Source organism: Varroa destructor, unplaced genomic scaffold, assembly GCF_002443255.2.
Source record: "Varroa destructor unplaced genomic scaffold, Vdes_3.0 BEIS01000003.1, whole genome shotgun sequence".
NCBI classification, from domain to species: domain Eukaryota; kingdom Metazoa; phylum Arthropoda; class Arachnida; order Mesostigmata; family Varroidae; genus Varroa; species Varroa destructor.
This window is the reverse complement of record NW_019211456.1, coordinates 29960509-29979877: the sequence shown is the minus strand read 5'-3', so window position 1 is coordinate 29979877 and position 19369 is coordinate 29960509. Positions and strand designations below refer to the sequence as shown.

At 43.6% G+C, this 19369-nt stretch overlaps 1 protein-coding gene and 1 long non-coding RNA gene across 5 annotated transcripts; one reads left to right on the top strand and one right to left on the bottom strand.

Moving 5' to 3' along the window:
- The first annotated feature begins 407 nt into the window (after window positions 1-407).
- LOC147756791 (uncharacterized) lies at window positions 408-11635 on the top strand. Of its 3 annotated transcripts, none has more exons than XR_015323257.1 (3): window positions 408-541; window positions 759-953; window positions 1421-1606. It is a non-coding gene; the product is annotated as an uncharacterized LOC147756791 (long non-coding RNA). The 3 variants fall into 3 exon arrangements; XR_015323256.1 differs by lacking the exon at window positions 408-541 and adding an exon at window positions 9836-11635 and having other exon boundaries at window positions 663-953; XR_015323258.1 differs by lacking the exons at window positions 408-541; window positions 759-953; window positions 1421-1606 and adding exons at window positions 3620-3992; window positions 9836-11635.
- Window positions 1520-17994, bottom strand: LOC111247436 (uncharacterized). Of its 2 annotated transcripts, none has more exons than XM_086982904.1 (3): window positions 17342-17994; window positions 11644-14293; window positions 1520-1620 (listed from the first exon to the last, which is right to left on the bottom strand). In XM_086982904.1, exons 1-2 carry the CDS (start codon window positions 17414-17416, stop codon window positions 13484-13486), a joined length of 885 nt encoding a protein of 294 aa, XP_086839030.1. In that variant the 5' UTR covers window positions 17417-17994; the 3' UTR covers window positions 1520-1620; window positions 11644-13483. The 2 variants fall into 2 exon arrangements, with proteins under 2 accessions (XP_086839030.1, XP_022654080.1); XM_022798345.2 differs by having other exon boundaries at window positions 17175-17402.
- Window positions 17995-19369: the final 1375 nt, after the last annotated feature.

Below are 19369 nucleotides of genomic sequence, written 5' to 3'. Positions count from 1 at the left end.
CATTCTGCCGTAAAAAGCAACCAGTAGGCTGCGTGTTGTATACAGCAACGCGAGGAAAATTGGACCTGTTGATGGTGTAACCTTTTTCTGTAAGCAGGTATCCTCATGCGGTGCCTGTTGCCATTGAAGTACAAATGAATTTATGTTTGTTATAGTAGTTTTTTTTCGTTCCCATTGCGCCGCCAGTTGCTGGTAGCTCTGTGCAGTGTTAACCAGCTCTAGCGAGTTCTGCGTGTGTAGATCATCCTTAGGTGCGTCCTTCTCAGGTTTATTCATCTTCGACCAATCGCATTTGGCAAGACTACGCTACGGAGCAATACTAATTTCGAGGGGAAGCAACACTTGGCGCAGTCCTTAACTGAATTTGTCCATATATACTCGTGTTAAAACGAGCGCCATAGGCTGTACCACAATCGGCTCATACCGCTATAAGTTTTCATATACATGGTGTACAAATGCGACATTTAAACCCTAGTGTATATATGGTTCCTGTTTTGACCTTTTTTTTGTATCTATTAACACAGTTATGAGCGTGCTATGGGTAAGTAATGAGTAAGTAACTAACTGGCTTGAAATTGTTTCTGTGCACTTTGATGCTTCAAAACAGGTGAATCCATAGAAATTTCTACTTAAATCGTTAGTTGCTATTGTGACTATACGACTATATATATATATATATGGCAATAAATTTCTGTTACTGCTCGTTACCTGGAAAAAGGAACAAGAAGAGATTCAGTGAGCGAACTTTTGCTTTGCAGAAGCTACATCGCCGTAAAAATTGCCGAGGACTCAACCATTTGTTAAAGTAACTTGTAATAGCTGAGACACGCAACTTCAATAACGGGCCATTACGCGTTAGGAAATGCCTAACGTTCGTTGAAAACTAAATGATTTTGACCAATTTAAACAGAATGAACACTGCGATCTTCGATCCTCATCTAATGCTTCGGCTGGTAATAATTGTACGATCTAGCACTCGCTGCTCCATTGAATTGAGAAATCGTGAATGTTTTTACCGTTTTGTTCTACATGAAAAACTTCTGCATTCAGATGTGTCTCTGACTCATTCCGATTCAATCGTCCTTTTTGAAATCGCAAAAGAGAGAAACTCTGTTATAGGTAAAACAGATTGTTAATACAGTTAACAATATGTTTTACCATTTTTCTTCAAATAATAAACGTAATAATTATTTGTTAAAAATGCGGTCATGAACACAAACAGCATACGTATCATAAAAGTATAAAGGTAAACACAGCACTGATAGAACTTATACGGAACATCTAAAGGTGAACCACGTTAGACTAAGCCGTATTAAATTTTTTTCATGAATCAGGTTTGAATATATGCGTTTCCTTCCTACAATACTTACATAGGGTTTGAATTGCCCTAATTACTTTCGTATTGTGCGTTCTCTTTCAGGATCAGATTAACTATGTTTTCGCTGAAGTTGTCCGTTCTGGAATTACGACTTACCCTAGCAGTGGCTCGGAGCCTCGGACGCCCTACAATAACCAGTTGATTGTCACGCAGGCCCGTGATAACCGGATTTTGCAAGACACGCAGCAAGGCCAGCGTGCTATCCCATCGGGAGGTTCGCGCCGTTAGGTGGGTGCAATTAACTGAAATTTCGAACAAGCTCACTTTTGAAGCATGTCCATCGTGAAGTTGTCTGTGCGTTCTAGTCCGAACCTACAGAACCATCGATAATGCCAGCGAAAGTGGACCTTGCTACCGTGCCTGACTATCGCCAATATAAAGGAATACACATTTTTCTGAGACAGTTTATGACAACATAAGCCGGAATAAGTGAACCGGTCGAAAAATATTCCTATTTAAGCTTAGCACCTTGAACGGCACGAGCTGAAATTAACCCCGATCCATCTATTAGTTGAGTGTATTCCAGTATGATAATAGACAGAGTATCAGAGCTCTAGTAATCTATTGTCCGTAGTGTTTTGTGGTGCTCCGTGCTAATATCACCCTGCTTATCCTTACTATGATATTGCTATATAGAAGTACTGCAAAACCCTTGAGGGTACTGCTCGGATGCATACTCCTCCTGATTCTACGTGCCGATAATCCTAAGCGCAACTGTCCGCTGCAAACAAAACTATATATAGTTTTTCGGTGAGATCTTGTTTTTCCTTTTCTTCAATGAATTATACTACTCGTACCTTAATTGGAACCTATTGGACCTATTACCGCAAGACGAACGGCAGAGCATTTGTTAGAACAACTGCATGAATAACACAATAAATCCTCCAGGCACAATCACCTTCGAGACCTCTTCTTAGATAAATTATGGAATTAAAATGGAAATTAAACCTGATATCGTCTCACGGTTGGGGCTCGATCGAAGCGTAGAACCCAGAAAATGTTGCTAGATGGGCTTTTGTCGTCACAGAGCGATAGGACACTCGCATCGGAGCTAAATGATAAAATTAATAAAACGTTTGCCTATAGATATGTATATGAGAATGTATACAGCATGGTTAAAATATAAGCGTTCGAATTCAAACAGACATTCGTTATTATTGACACCAGAAAAAAAAGCCAGCCGTTTCTGCTGTCAATAATTTCAATAGCAGTAACTTGTGCCGAATTTCAGCAAAGATCAACAGGATTACCTAGTATCATGGCGCAGGACAATCCCTTACTGACATGGAAAGCTTCTATTTTTGTACGAAGTCGACAGTCTATGTTGTTGTCGGCTCTCATGCAGCCTCTAAAAAAAGGACCGATGACAGTTCCAAGGCTGAGGCGAGCCGAAAAGTACTTGACTAAGTTTATATTCAAAGGGTATAGAAAGCATTTTTCTTTATAATACATCTAAGTCTATTGTATATAAATCAACGGCTGTTTTGAAGCGCCTAACAATGAATATTCTATCGAACGTAGGCTTTTAGACTTTTTTAGAACCCTTTGCGTTTTGAACCTTGGCATTTTCAGGATCTTTGGCCTCCCAGTGGTTCAATATAATTTCGCTAAATCTGGTGAGTAGTATGACGGTTGAACGGGTTTATGCCTACTAATATCGTTTGAGGCACGGTTACTATTATTTGCGGAATATTTTTCAAATTAGTTTAGGTTTTTAGTTAGAGCTGTAATCGTACCGGAAACTGAGCAAATATAACCGTCAAGAGTAATACTCATGGCGCATAGAAGAATATGCTTTTGAACTATATGGTCTTGTTCAAATGCAGTCTTAGAACAAAAACTCATAGCGAAAAACCGTATTTAAACTCCCCACCCTATATTTAATAATTTATACATCATAAGCGTAGCTGCGATTTGATTCATCCCTTTATAGGAGAAAGCGTGCAATAAACTAGACACACGGGTTCTTCCTATTATATCATAGTAATATAATTTGGCAGAATCTCAAAAGTTTTTGATACGTTTCAATATATTCAACTAAAATAACGTACTTGTTAAGATCCGCCCAACTTCAATATGGATCCCCAACGCACTTAAAATCATGTCACTTATCTTGCATAAAAATAAGCCTAGTGAAGTGTTTTATCGATCATTCGAGAAAAATATAAACTAGTCATGTAAACCAGACATACACAACAAAGAGAAGTTAAAATTATACCTTTTTAACTAAACTAATAGAAACATACTTTCAACTCTCGATACCGCTACACATAGATAAGGTATTGAAATCTGCTCTCGTTGAAGGTTTTTCAACCACTAATCTATTTAAAAAAAACTCATCAACGACGATACTTCCATATAAATTAGCTGCCACACATTCGGCTATCTAGATTATCGATCCCGCGTCCTTGGCGTCGAAACGTTATTTTTAGTCTGCTGCCGAGCAGTCTCTAGATCACTCATTCTTAATGCGTGTTGTCGCGCGATTTTCCTCGGGAGCACAGCCGATTTCGGTACGGTCGTTTAGGCAGCGGTATAGATGCCCGCCAGTTCCTCAAATGATTGTTGAATCGTCAGACGTTGAAACCACTCGCCTAAACACTCGCCGTTGACGGTAACCCTCTACGATTTTGGGATTAAGCTCCCACGAATAGAGACGAAACAGCTTTTCGCGTAGCGGTTGCAGTAGCAGCTATAACAACTTTCGATGTAGATAACGAAACAGATCGCCCGTTTACTACAGATCCGTTTTCATTCGATATCTATCGCTCAAACAGAAAAAAGGTCCGCGAAAATCGCTTTAAATTGTCCTATCGCTCCATCTTGTTACCCTGCTCCCGATCTACAAACAAGCAGATCGGGACTTGAAAATATTACTATTACTACTACGACCAGTCATAATAGTAATGGATAATTATATTAGCTTGTTATCTGTTCAAATCTGGACGCTTTCTATCGTAGCGCCAGCCAAATGGAGGAATTAACATCGTAACAATTAGCTCCAGCGCGAAGGTGCTCTAGACCGAACGCCGTCGGCCGGTCGGCGGACATTCGAGCAGTCTGATTAAGCACTCATTATCGCTCGGCGGATCGAACCATATATAAGAAATAACGATGGCAACTCGGTTTGAAGCAAAATAGACGAGGGGACCGTCCGCTAGGGTTACTTAGTATCATTGGGATTGACGATCTGCATTGTTGTGCGCGTACTCTATATGCATCTACATGGATATGTAGTCATCGACATCTGCTCCATCTGATCCAGTTACGAGTTGCGGCGTTCATCCTCGGGGCGTTGTTGGTGTCGAAACACTGACGTCAAGCGTCCTGTTAGATTTGAATCTCCGAGAAAAACCCTCGATGCCGCTCCTGATTGGGTTGCGTTGTTCAGTGGCCGCGTTCAGCTGCGGGAGGCGTGGACAAAGACGGCAACGAGACTATGCCTTAATATTTCTTCCTTCCTGTTTTGCTGTGTTTTTCTTTGCGTCCCTTGGCCGGAGCTGAAGAGATCAGCAGAAAGGCGCGGTAACGCGACACGCTGTCCAACCCATTGGAAGAACTGATAATATTGATGATTAGTACGATGCTAGCGAACAGTTCTGTGGCGCTAATTTTAAGTGCCCTTCTGGCCTTTTGGGGTCTTTTGCCCGTCCACCACAGATGTCCACATAGTCATGCATGCAACGGTACTCTTCATGGTCATCTGCAGTACAGAATCTTATTGCACGTCTAATCACTTGTGAGAAATACCTTTCAGTGCCATGGAAGTACTTTATCTCGAAGTGTTTACAGCGGACGCCTCCTTTTCGTTTTGATTGAATGTTAGTGTATATGCGTGAATGTGTGTGTGTGTGTGTGTGTGTGTGTGTGTGTGTGTGTGTGTGTGTGTGTGTGTGTCTGTGATCGTGTAAACGTCTCCAAAGGCTGAAGTAAAAATTGCCGCTGCCGTTTTTGCCTATGTCGTCTGAGCAAACAGCGTCGAACATAACGACAAACCGTTTTTCTATAGTCCTTTATTGAGATTGGCTATCGAAGTCAAACGAAGTCCCGCCCCCCTAATATAGCCGGTCTATTTCGGTTAGTCACCGCTGTTGTCGCTCGTGCTGTTCGTCTAGCCGGCCCCTTTCCGCACGTGGAGAAGCCCAAGGGTCATTGCCAATGCGTATTTGAGTCCGACAGCCCAACATCAACTCGTTGAACTCATTGAGCCAAAGTAAAGCGCTAAACGATCGTCGTCCCTTCAGCCGCTGCGACGACAACGAGGCGACATCATCGACAGCGGGTCTCGTCAGAACGGCTCCACGTCTGCTTGAGAGCAAAAGCGCGCCTGCCTCTAAGGCAAGCCAGCAAAAGTTGCTCATTGTACGTCTCGGGACCCCTTCTGCATGAGCTAGCAGACTGGATGGCTGATTCGTTGTCGCCGCACTGGCACCGGTTATTGGCGAAGAACGAACGATATTACGCTGCCGGCGGCGGCGCGACCATCAGTAATAGTCGGGCCAGGAACTCTGGGCACTCACTCCCCATTCGGTGTACCTTTCTTTTTCCTTGTTCACTCTGTAAGTATCGCTTGATGTGCGTACGTCTGAGCTCTCTCCGGTGTAGACGACGACGGCTGGCGTACGTTACGTCACAAAATCGTCCGCCTGTCGGATCGTCCGCCTAAATCATCCGTCGCGGAATATTCAGGCGACGGCGTGCCGGGATCTGGACAAGGTAGTAGCAGAGGCAACATTAGCTTCACCAATTATCTTCGCGTAGGCGGACGTGGCCTGTACGGGCGCCCTGCTAATCAAGCTACATTTAATCAGACATCCGTCTCTCGGATACTGATAGCTGCATCGTTCCTGGGCCCATGCCGGTCGCCCCTCCTGTCAGATACGTATACGATGATGGGATCAACCGATGTATACGTCCGATCTACTGGCGTTAAGAATACCAGCGACGCACGGAATACGACGTGACCTAATAGTATATCAAAGTAATATATATATATATATAACACTGTAAGTATGAAAAACAAATAAAAATAATGACACACGAAAGGTATTCAGTAAGACACGAGAAAAAAACACATACACGCACACAAATTATATATTATTAATTATAAATTAGTTTGATCGAAACCACTACTACTAGTACTAGTACTACTACTACTACTACTAGTACTACTACTACTTAGTACTAGTACTACTACTACTTAGTACTAGTACTATTACTACTACTACTACTACTTAGTACTAGTACTAGTACTACTACTACTTAGTACTAGTACTAGTACTAGTACTACTACTACTACTCTACTACTACTACTTAGTACTAGTACTACTACTACTACTCTACTACTACTACTTAGTACTAGTACTAGTACTACTACTACTTAGTACTAGTACTAGTACTACTACTACTACTACTACTACTACTACTTAGTACTAGTACTAGTACTAGTACTAGTACTACTACTACTTAGTACTAGTACTAGTACTAGTACTAGTACTAGTACTACTACTACTACTACTACTACTACTACTACTACTTAGTACTAGTACTAGTACTAGTACTACTACTACTTAGTACTAGTACTAGTACTAGTACTACTACTACTACTACTACTACTACTTAGTACTAGTACTAGTACTACTACTACTTAGTACTAGTACTACTACTACTTAGTACTAGTACTAGTACTAGTAGTACTAGTACTAGTACTAGTACTAGTACTACTACTACTACTACTACTACTACTACTACTACTACTACTACTTAGTACTAGTACTAGTACTAGTACTAGTACTACTACTACTACTAGTACTAGTACTAGTACTAGTACTAGTACTACTACTACTACTACTACTACTACTTAGTACTTAGTACTAGTACTACTACTACTACTACTACTACTACTTAGTACTAGTACTACTACTACTACTTAGTACTTAGTACTAGTACTACTACTACTACTACTACTACTACCTTACTACTACTACCTTACTACTAGTACTACTACTACTACTACTACTACTACTGCTACTACCTTACTACTAGTACTACTACTACTACTACTACTACTACTGCTACTACCTTACTACTAGTACTACTACTACTACTACTACTACCTTACTACTAGTACTACTACTACCTTACTACTACTACTACTACTACCTTACTACTAGTACTACTACTACTACCTTACTACTAGTACTACTACTTACTGCTATTTACTAGTACTACTACTTACTGCTATTTACTATTACTACTATTAGTACTACTTATACTACTACTTGCTACTACCTCCTACTACTACTACTACTACCTTACTACTACTACTACTACTACTACTACTACTACCTTACTACTAGTACTACTACTACTACCTTACTACTAGTACTACTACTTACTGCTATTTACTAGTACTACTACTTACTGCTATTTACTATTACTACTATTAGTACTACTTATACTACTACTTGCTACTACCTCCTACTACTACTACTATTACTTAGGCTACTCTATCGCTGTCTGCAGGAGCTGTCCTTCCTGAACTCTCTGCTACTATTATTACTTGTGTCGCTGTTGCTGCTGCTGGCAATGTCGATTCTTGATGTTATGTTGTTCCCACGACGGTGCGACCACGAGGCTTGCGAACAAAGCGGCGCCGGTCCTTCTTTCGTCCTCTCTTTGGTCGCCAATCGTCGCCACGGCAACACTCAACGACGACGACGACCACAACAGTAAGCAGCACCAACAGACAGCCGGGCGTACGAAGCTGTCGCTGCCGATAGCGCCTAGCGAGTAAGTGAAAGAGGTGCATAGAGAGATCAAGAGAGAAGGAGAGTGCGAGAAATTGGTGCGCCTGCTGATGCTAGCGGTGGTGCTCGTACTCCTGTCGATTCCGCTTGAGCTCTCACTGACTCGGGTCGACTGAAGTGACTACTATGGTTGAGCGGGTTGGCTGTTGTTCTGAGAGCAGCAGATGGGTGCTCCATTCCGTTTGTTCCAGTAGCAGCAGAGGCAGTAAGTCGGTCTGTCCGTCCGTCGCGGGAGCACTCAGCGCAGGTAGCCACCCATTGGTGTTGTCAGATAACCGCCTGGCTGAATGATTGAAACCGCTCGCCTAGTCAACTCATTCGTTGTCTCGGTTCGAGTAGCCGATGGCTTCTATTACTGGTTGTAGCCGCAGTAACCTGCAGCACACCCATGGAACGACGCACTCCTATCTGCGATACAGGCGAAATGGTGTACTCATGCTGTTCGGACCTGGATATATCGATAGAGGATGTGTGTGGGCTTAGAGGAGAGTGTCACCATGCCGCCGTCGAGTCTGCAGTCACTGTCTAGCAATGGGGGAAGTCTCACCCAGTGTCGCCAGAGTTATAACTCGCAGGCAGCGACGGCGGCGGCGGCGGCGGCGGCGGCAACGACGACGGCTACCATCGCCAGCATCAGGACGGCTATCACGGATGATGAAAATCACGAAAGAAAGCCTCAATTGACGCGCACACTCGTACACTCATCTGCTAGCCGGTTCCATATGGATACGATGCATCTGTACAGATGTCGTGTGTTTTCATACTTAGCAAGCATACTGCTATCTTAGATGTATCTTTATACTAAAATTATGCACAGATAAACAACTATTGTACGGACGTGAGTAGTAACGATACCAGAGGTACAACATAATATTTTTGTTGATCCAAACGAGACTGGCGTAGATCATTAAGAAGAGATAGGAAGCTTTGCGGTATACTGCTACTTCCATTTTTGGGTCTGGGTCGTCTGGCGTTTTCCAGATAGCACCACAAAGTCCCCAGAGCCCCTTTCGGTGCACGTTTTGTCGCCAGATTCAGGAAACAATCTGAAGCCAACATGGCGCGACACTCTGTGGTTCTCGGACGCCATTCGTTCCGATTTCGACGTTAGCTATTATAATATAGGCCAGATTGTACTATCGTACAACACTTCGATAGCTATATAAGGCCATTTACCAATAGTGGTTTTAGACAGGTTTATGACATTAATAGGATCCTTAATACCATTCTCGCAACGGTGATAGAGGGCGGATATCGAGCCGCTTATTATCTCACGATATTGACCATCAGAGAAGAACAGCACGCTGACCGCACTGCATCCGGGGAACACTTGATACATGGAACCAAACTTCACAGGCCACCATTAACCAATGTCATCAATAATAAACCTACATAGTTAGTAGTTTTTGTATCCGAAGAGCAAGCGAAGGTAATCATAGTTTAGACCACTTAAAATTCTAAGTCACTAGAAAAAGTACATTGCTATACAATCGCTTAAATAGAAGTCGATCTTGTTGGTATTTTTTAGTTAATTGGGTCATCCTGTTGGGCAAGGGCAAAACAGTTCCGAATAATCTGTTATTATAAAATATGTCCTGATGGTTTATACAGTGGTTAATGGCCTAAAGCGATTATCTCACTGCTTCAGCGTTTCGACGAAACTCGAATAGAGGCGATGGAGCTGATGGCAATGGAGCAAACGACGGGGGCGGAGAAAACGGTGAAGCTACAGTCGAAGGAGAGGCCGACTTAAGCCTAATCGCTCGACTAGAAAGGCGTTCTTCGTCTTCAAGGCAGGCAGGCAGGCAGGCACGCACCGCTGAACTGCAAATAGCAATCGTCAGTCGCTCTAGTGAAAGGACCTCATCGATCAGTCAAGCAACTTTCGGCAAGCGAGAAAAATCAGCACGGGCAACCATGACAGCTAGAACTATACAGGCCCTTCCGAGGGGCCAATCAGTAGAATGTCGTTTACAAAGGAGCTTTCGCACCACGTAGAAGAGGGTTATCCACATCAGCGTTGAGCGTCGTTCATGTAGACGGCACGTTCTATATTGTATGGACTCTGCCTTTCGTTCGCTACTAGCGTAACGTTAACAGGCCATGCCGAAGCGTTCTTTAACCGTGGAGGGTAATCGCAAACAATTGTTTTGACATGATCAAACATTGGAAAGACCCCCTCAGTTTTAGATCGGTGACCTTTTACTATCGCGATAATTGCCTATCACCACAAGCAAGCATGACTCATTAAATACGTTTTATGTGTTTACGTTTAAGATGTGGCGTGTTTCCAGGACTAGTTTCGCGGTCGGATGGAACCCAAGCTGTCAGGCGAACTAATGCGACATATTACGCCTTTGCTGTGATTAACTATTTCATTGGGCACCGTTTGCTTAACCTTGCCCACTTCCAACAGCTGATTGAAAAAATTCTGGTTTCTTACTTTACTGGCTATTAATTTCCGACTGCATCATAAAAAAATATGTGTCCCTCTCCTTGTATTAGAGGCATATGATGGTGAAGTATAATATCATCATTTATGTGATTATTTTAAAATCAAAATACGGTGCCCTAATTTTTCAGTTCCTTTACTATCAGACGTGGTACACTTTTTTTTTTTTTTTTTAATTTTGACAGTGTCATGCATACATTTTCTCTAATGGCCCAACAAATAAAATGCTTTGCATACTGAGGTCTATCGCCCCCTCGAGTATTGATCTTGTGTTTTTAAGAATCCTGTATACCGTATTTTTCAGGGTCATCTACGTGATGAATACTTGCAAAACGTATCCTGACCCTTGTAAAACGTCAAAAAATTACTTAAGGCTACACCAATGTGAATGCATGATTACTGGCAAAAAATATACATCAGCAAACGTTGCCGACCTTTTTTTTCTCTGAACCATCAACTCAGTATTCGTTCAATTTTCAACTTTTCAAGCGTTAGCAATTTTAACTTTCCGCAATGAGTGGATTTTTCAATATAAATAGTGATACTATATGCAGTAACTATATTCGTGCCATTTGATCTGTACAAAAAACGTTTCTCTCCAGGTTTTGAATGATAGGGTAGAAGTACTGCCGGTAGGTAACAGCCAAGTAATCCATTAATTTAAAAAAGAATCCAATTAAATTACGCCCGGCTGTTTCAGCTGAATTATTCTTTAAATACAACGCCATCTACTATTTTTGTTCAGGTGTAAAAATATAAATCTTCCAAATTCGCTTGTGGTTTCAGCTTAAAATTGTGGTAATGTATCTAGGCACACTCATGTACAACAATGACGAATAGTTATTCTTCGTCTAAATAGGTTGGCTTTAGAATTACTTAATTCACATAGCGTAAAACTTTTGAGCTGAAGATGCGCGCAAAGTATTTTAAATGTTATGTACTATGACAGAAAATATCGGGGGTAACATATCACTACGAACTTGAAATAAAAGCTATGCAACTACCTTGATGTCCTGTTTGGGATAATGTAGAGATAGTAGTATATTTGTGACAATCTTTCTATAAATAGCGCCGACCTTAGCGACGTCGACCTGAGAATGCCGTAACGCACATAGAGGGAGCCCTTCTGCACTCTGTACATCTACGCACAGACAACTATAGCGACAAGCGTCGTTAACTACTTGTCTACATTTGTGTCTGCAACTAGCGGGCGGTTCTGGTGAACAAAGAGGCTCTTGTCTGTTCTTTACCCTTTCGGTCCTTTGTCTGGGCACCGTCTGTTCCTTCGTCGGTAATGAAGATAGATTTTCTGCCATTAATATAGACACACATCAGTCGAGGTCCCGTATACAATCACATAGACGACTACGCACGCGCGTATAGCCAGCACAAACACACACAAAACCACCCATTTATATTCGTGTTCTTGCTTCCCTAGACAACAGCCGCTATGTAGGTCCGTTCTTCGTTTGGGCCACAAAAGTCACCGCATCGTATAGTCAGAAAGCTGATCTGCAACAGCCGATGGATTTCCCCGAGAACAAGAATAGGTTAAATTGTGTAGAGTCGGGTTCCTACTTGGCGCTCGCACCATCTATTGAACAGTGATGTGTTTTTGGAAGGTGTACGACGACCAACACATAGCCTCTTGTGTAGACACAATGTGTGTGAGAGCCAGAACATAGCCCTAGATCCAAGACGGTTACTTCATTTCCTCAATGAACTCTATGGAGAGGAGGCGAAGCGACGATACGGAAAAAGCTTTAGACACATTGATCACTTCCAGTTTAGGTGACAGTTTGATTCCATCCTGAGGGTACTTCATCGCCGACTCAAGCCGGATGTATCTTCGAATGGATAAGCACTTCATAAAAAAACTGACGCCAGCCAGACTGGTACAGTCAGCTGACTCCGGCTGATACGTGGGGACTTTCTTGTGAGAAGAACTACTTCTTCCTACCCACAGATAGAGAACACTAAGACCACTCAACCGATCAACGTATGACGGTTTTAGCTACAAGAAAGAAAAGTACATAAAAAAAAATGTGTATACAATTTCCGGAAAACGAAACAATTTATTTGTTACTTGGGTTACTTAAACGTACGAATATGATCGTGTTCGGCCCCTGGCACGCAAAGACTATGGAGCCCTCCTTGGCCCAAAGTGAGCAACCACTCCGCGTCGAGCGCGACTCAGGAAATCGTCTTAAGGACGAAGTGCCATCTACAATGACCGTCAAAATGGTCACCAAAAACCAGCTTAACGAAGTGGTACAGATGAACAACTATTCGTAGACGTAACTGGGAAAACTTTGCAGAACTACTCTGATTTCTGCTTTTTCTATCCAATAAATTACTATGAATGTAATGATGTAGGGATGACTATTTTGCATACATATATAACGACACTTGTTACGATGCCAGGTCAATACAATTTATTAAATTTTCTGTCATTCTCATTTTGTTTCGTTTCCTGTTGTTTTATTTATGTATCATTTCAAGACTGCGCTTTTTGTCTATCTGACAAAAAAATTGACACACTTTGTCGTTTGCCTCTAGGCTAACTGGCACCTTAATCCGCATGTCTATCCGCCACCGCAGTTGCAGCGTCTCGGCACAAATTCTGTGGCATTGTTCATATGTACAGGACTATTTACAGGCTGCGAGCAGTAGCTTAGAATGATTATCCTAGAGCGTCGTAGTTCGCAAAAGATTGCAGATTAAGTTTCTACAAGATAGAGCCATCGTATATCACAGACTAGATAGAGTGCACGAATATTTCACTTCTAACGCAATCGCTGAAGGCTTATCGTTACGTGATGTTCACCTATAGCTAACAGCTTTCTATACGTCAATTGCCCCATTCGGCTCTTCCTGAGGCGCGCTGTTGCACAAGCAAGACAAGACCTTTTCAACGTGCACCGTGTGCATGCCCTCGGCCCTGCTAGGGCACACCAGATTAATCTTGAGCATGTGCGTCTTTAATGGCTTACAAAATTCACACGTTTTCACTGGTGAATTTGTGCTGCCGCTTAGAGTGGGAATGAAAAACGAGTTACATTGGCCATAACAAAAGCTGTTAATGATCTTCTTAGGATGACAACCGCGAACTTGAATGGTTTGAGTGAACGCTTTGGTGAGACAGAAGTTTCGCCTTACTCTGTCTCTGCCCATAAGAACGGATGAGGGGGCTTCGTTCTCCTGGAGAAGATCTAACAAGTTAATCTCTTTTTCTTTCGGTTCGTCTTCTAACTTGATGACATTTGGAAGTTTGGCGCTAAGGTTCTTGAGCAGACGGCTGGTCCCACGTCGACAGGGAGGATTAGTGCAGCGTCGGCGGGACGCACGCGCTTTTCTGTTTCTCATTTGACGTACAAAGGTTTGGTACATTTGATAGCGTTCCGCTTCCTCCGGACTTTGAGGTACGAACTCATTATCATCTGTTCTAGCTTCTTTGTTGTGGCTGCCGCTCTGAAACGCGGGTGAGACCAAAGTGCCTGCAGGGAAATCAGGGGAAGGCTCGAATCTAATGATTTCCTCAGGCCGAGGCGAAATCCACTTGTAGAATGCCATGTGCGTAGACTTTTTTATGTTCGGTTGACTGCTCTTGACCATGGTCACAGTAGCTATCAGTATCACCACGATCCTGATTTCCTAGAATGAAGCAAGCAGAACGATGAGTTAACAATCATACCGAAGTGAGCTATATATATGCAGCTACATGTTATGATTACGACGTTTGATATTTTTGGCGGTAACTACTCCAGCGAGCCTAGCCGGTCGACATGGACTACACTTATGAGAAAAATTCTGCACGCACGCCAGTCACCACGGGAGATCGCTAAGGTGCGAAGGAATGTTCGACGATGTTCGCAATGGGCCTACACACATGATAGCTAGGTAGAGAAGAGCTCGTGCGTGGTTGCACGAACTTGAATGCGATACGATGCGGAGTTATTGAGCGGTGCCGCCTTTCTTAATCAAGTCAGGGGTCGCGCGTTTCACCGAAAGTGCCCTCTGGCGTTTGCAGAACTGCCCTAAGAGCCACCGTTTGATGGCCTGACGACTCCGTTCGCACAGCCGAGTTCGACTTTATTTTGGCTTCGAACGTGCGTATTGGCGCCTTTTTCATCAATCCACTTATAGACAAGATTCAAGTGTTCTAGCCATGTCATGAATTTCGAATTACTGTCGATTACATGCTGTGAAAGTGTTATGGGGTGTATACGTGGGTCTTGTAACCTGTATGTCAAACGTATTTGGAGCGCAAGCGATTTAATAATACGTTCATCGTACCCTTTAGTATCTCCACATTTTAGCTATTTTCTAGTCTAATCAAACTGCATGCATGTCCGTGTAAAGTGATGAAGGTCAAAACGACCGTCGACAAAGGCTGTAGCATCTCGTTTTCTCTCTGTTAGGTCCCGTCCACCTGGCAGCTAAGCGGTAGTGCTTTAGGCGCGCGCACAGTTATAACCAGCAGCGCAGCTACAGGACATCAGCGGCCAACCGCTAGTCCCAGTAATTTGGGTTGACGGCTGGCTGCACCTTCCGTCTGATCAGAGGAGTCAGCAATCAGTTGCCGAATGACGACCGACGGCTATTGCTTAAGAAAACAGCACGCCCATCGCATTTGGGTGCGCGGCGACGTCGTAGACGACGACGAAGCGCCTCAAAAGGCGCCGGATAACGTTGGCCGCTAGAGGAGACGTAGGAACTGGAGAGGCAGCAGCAGCAGCAGCAGCAGCATCAACGATGAACTCACGAGGAACTAAGAAAGGCCTAACGGAGGAATCAGCCAGACATAGCAGCAACGAATCAGCTCCGCTTGTCGACTACGCGCGACGTCGCCCAACAGGCGGACAGACAGACAGCCGATCTGTTGGTAGGGCGAACAGATCAGCCATCGGCCAGGTGATGTAGAGAGGCTCCTTCAACTCACTCAGCAGAACGTCCAGCAAGAAATAGAGCGGCGACCACAGCGACAACAAAAATAGAAACAGTAACAACAACAACAACAGCAACATCAAGTAATAATAACGGGAGCAGCAGCGACAACAACAACAGCAGGCCAACTGAGCAACGTCTGGTTACGGCGCGGACGTACGATTGCGTCCTCGTCGTCGTCTTCATCGCCGTTGTCAGGAGTTTGAAGTCGAAGGAGGTGGCGGCGTAGTGGCGCAGAAAACCCGGTCATCGCTTCCTCCCCGTCCCCCTATTCAAGCAAAAACCATGATCACCGGCGAGACTGGCGTCTTCTATAGCCAGGCGCCATGGATCAAGCTACCGGTCACGGAGCTGAAGAATACACGAACGCAGCGCCGTTTAACTCGACGCGCTCGCCAGACTCTGCCCTTGGTTAACCAATAAGGCTAAGCAACCCGCCGGGCTTTTTGCTGCTGCGGAAGCGGCAGCAAATACTATTGCCGGCTGCTGATGCCGCTGATACTTGCGAAATCTGCCACTGAGTTGGCCGTGCTCTTGTTGCGGGTACTTGCCTGCCTTTGGCCTCTCTGGACCCAGTCAATGACTCGCCTGATTGGCCTGTTGGTCGCCTAAGATCGACGACGTTTCGGCGCCAAGCGCGGACGGAGCAGACTGCTTCCTCTTTTCGTCGTCAGGTTCGATGGCGCCTATCGTACGAGAGCGCGACAGGGCCGCCGCGACAAACATCATCGTAGTCATAGACCACCGCATCGTACGCACACACACAGGCGCCCATAGGTAGCCCTCAGAGACAAGAACAACACGCGACAGGACTCTGTGGTGATGCGGCACAAAGAAACAGGCGAAGGGAACAGCCCTGGTCGCACGCGCACGCGCGCGCGCGCACTAAACGGACCTGTTAGGTACAGTGTAAATGGCGACTGTCAATGAAAAGAAGACGGAGTAACGATGCGCAAGGAAACCACTGCGGTACATCTGGCGCGCGACGCCCAACGTGGGTATGACGGTGTTTATTGGATAGTGTACGAAGTGAACACTTAGAGGTTAGGATGTATTGATACTAATTCAACGAGAAAAGAGCGAACGATTTGTCCGTGATATAGAAACGTAACGAAATCAGACAAAGAATAAAGAGATTAAACGAGAAAAATTCGAAAAGGACACTTAATAGCAATTTCTGGATTATGACCGAATGGAGAAATGTTAATAGGACGATTTTGAGAAAACGCTTGTAAAGGTTGTGTGTTCGTTCCGACGAAAGGCTATATAAAGTGCGCCGATTTTTAGTGCCGTCAGAGTACGTATATGAGCAATAGTCATATAGTCTAATAAATTTCAATCGTCAACACTTAATGGATGGAGTTACAAATCCAAATGATCATACGATTAAACCGTAATGATGGCCCTAAGTCATTGATTCTATAATTCAAGGAGCTACCGGAGCTGTATGCTGTGTAGCGTAAGCCAATTGCAGAATAGACGGGTCGCGTGCTATTGGAAATGCGAACGTTTCAGATTCTTTTTGCTTCTCTAGATTCAGCTCCGTGCGCTAGTCTGAATTTGCACCGACGACCAAATGAGTACTCACCATAGTTATGCTGAAGACTGTTCACCTCCTGAGCAAGGAAAATCTGAGCATTTCTGAAGGAAGATACGGTTCTTTCGCTCAGCACCTCTAACGTCCGATTGCTGTTTCCAATATATGCGTTCGACTAGCGATGATCACTTCGAAAGAGATAATGAGTTTTTTCTCACCGATAGAAGATGTTTAGGACCATACACCTTAGCGTCCGGTTCTGCGAATGGCCTGAGCTCAGCCAGCAGCCTCATTTAAACCCGCAGGAGGAGGGGCCTCTACTGACTCCGCCTTAAGGTGAGGGGGTAGTTAGACCCCGAGGAGACGACTAACGGGTAGCTAGGGGGCCTAATTGTCGAATTAAAACACTGCCTTTATGAACACACGCTTTGCGTACTTTCGCATACAAATTGATTTATTTATCTGTCTACTTGGGACAATTGCTATGGCCAAAAAGAAGTACTATACAGTTCTAATCATGCCAGAACAAACTCTCATGACATCGCTTCATCAATCACTGGAAGCAAGCAATTAGCCGCAATTATTAACTGGGTGTGCGAAAAAATCTATAATAACACTATATTAATAATTATGCTATTAATGATTCCAACAACAAAGTGCGGCTGCCACAGTCTGCATAGAGGGAACATTTATGTAGAAACTAACATGTTTTGACTGGCGCCAAGCAGTCAAAGACTGCCTGACACTTTGCATACGTTATTTGTTTCTGAACAAGCGATAAACAATCACCGCAGCTCCAACTGATGACTTTACTTCGTTGAAAATCCCACGATTTCATGGTATGCCCTTTTACGATCATTGATATTATAGGGAATAGCAACTCCAAACTATAGGGGTGCGTGTCATGATAGTCTTTTTTTGTTTCTACTGACCATATGATAAGCAAAGCATGAATTTTTATTGTGATCGTTATGCAACAAGTTACAAGGGACTGCAGAATAAATCTAAAATCCAATCGTAGGATGCAGCATAAATATTTTGCCTATGATATTTCGACTACGATGATTATACGATTCTATTATATACGTACAAATTATTTTGAGCGGGAACATCAGAGCTGTCGGTATCATAATTATACGGCAGAAGTTTCATGGCGCACGTCACCGAAAATACAGGAAAACAGAATAAACGATCAAATCACCTCTTGCTATTCGATCTCAAAGTAGCTCCGATCGCAACGTGCGGGATACGCGTCATCTGGCAGCGGAGGATCCCGTACAATTAAATTTCGTTACAGCCTCCTTCCTCAAAAGAGCGTTGGGACTACGCATAGTAACCCGAAATCGCTTTACGTGCCCACTAGTCGACTCGCCACCGCTGTCCAAGGACCTACGGCATCGTTTTGATCTTCCAATAAAGGAACCTTGCGATCTGGGAACAAAGATTTGCAGAGATTTCTTTGCGATGGGTAAGTGGTTGTAAGTAAGGTACACAGCAACGGGTGGAAGGGGACGAACCGGCTGACGAGGCATGACTTCACTGGCTTTGCCATGCATGGGTTTCATCATAGATTCTTTTTTTTCCACGAGCCTAACGATACACGTATGTGCTCCAAATACGGACAAAATTACGTTGGATACCGTACCACTCGTTCTTCTGTCGCTTTCTGGTACGTAAGCCTCTTAAATAAGAGCTATGAACTTGATAAGGCTTGTATCATACTTTAAATACTTTACGACTTATAGGTTATAAGTCGTAAAGTACTTTAGATCATTTATCATCATAGAGATCATCATCATAGAGACTGGAATATTACGTTACTGCCCTGTGTGAAATCTCTCAACCCTTCAAAGTGAGCCTTAGACATTGGGAACAAAGGTTCGCCGAAGACTGACGAGGATTTCTTTGCTTTGGGTGCGATCAGGAGTAACGAGTAAAAAAGGACGAGCCGACTAGATAAATATGTGATCATTCGTTTGACCGTGCATGGCTTCCACCATAAACTCTGCAGGCAGCTAAGTTTCTATGAACCTGAGAATACGTGTGGATGCTGCCGATGCGAAGCAAGTTGTGATGGATATCGCCTTCAAGTATTAGTCTCATGACATTAGGAAAATCTGTCAATATAGCTTTATAAACTCAAGTGTTTTAGATGGTTCTGTATAGCCCCTCCGATATTGGGATGTTCTGTGTCTGACGTGTATAGCCAGCACAAACGAATAAATAATATTTGATACCATCTGATT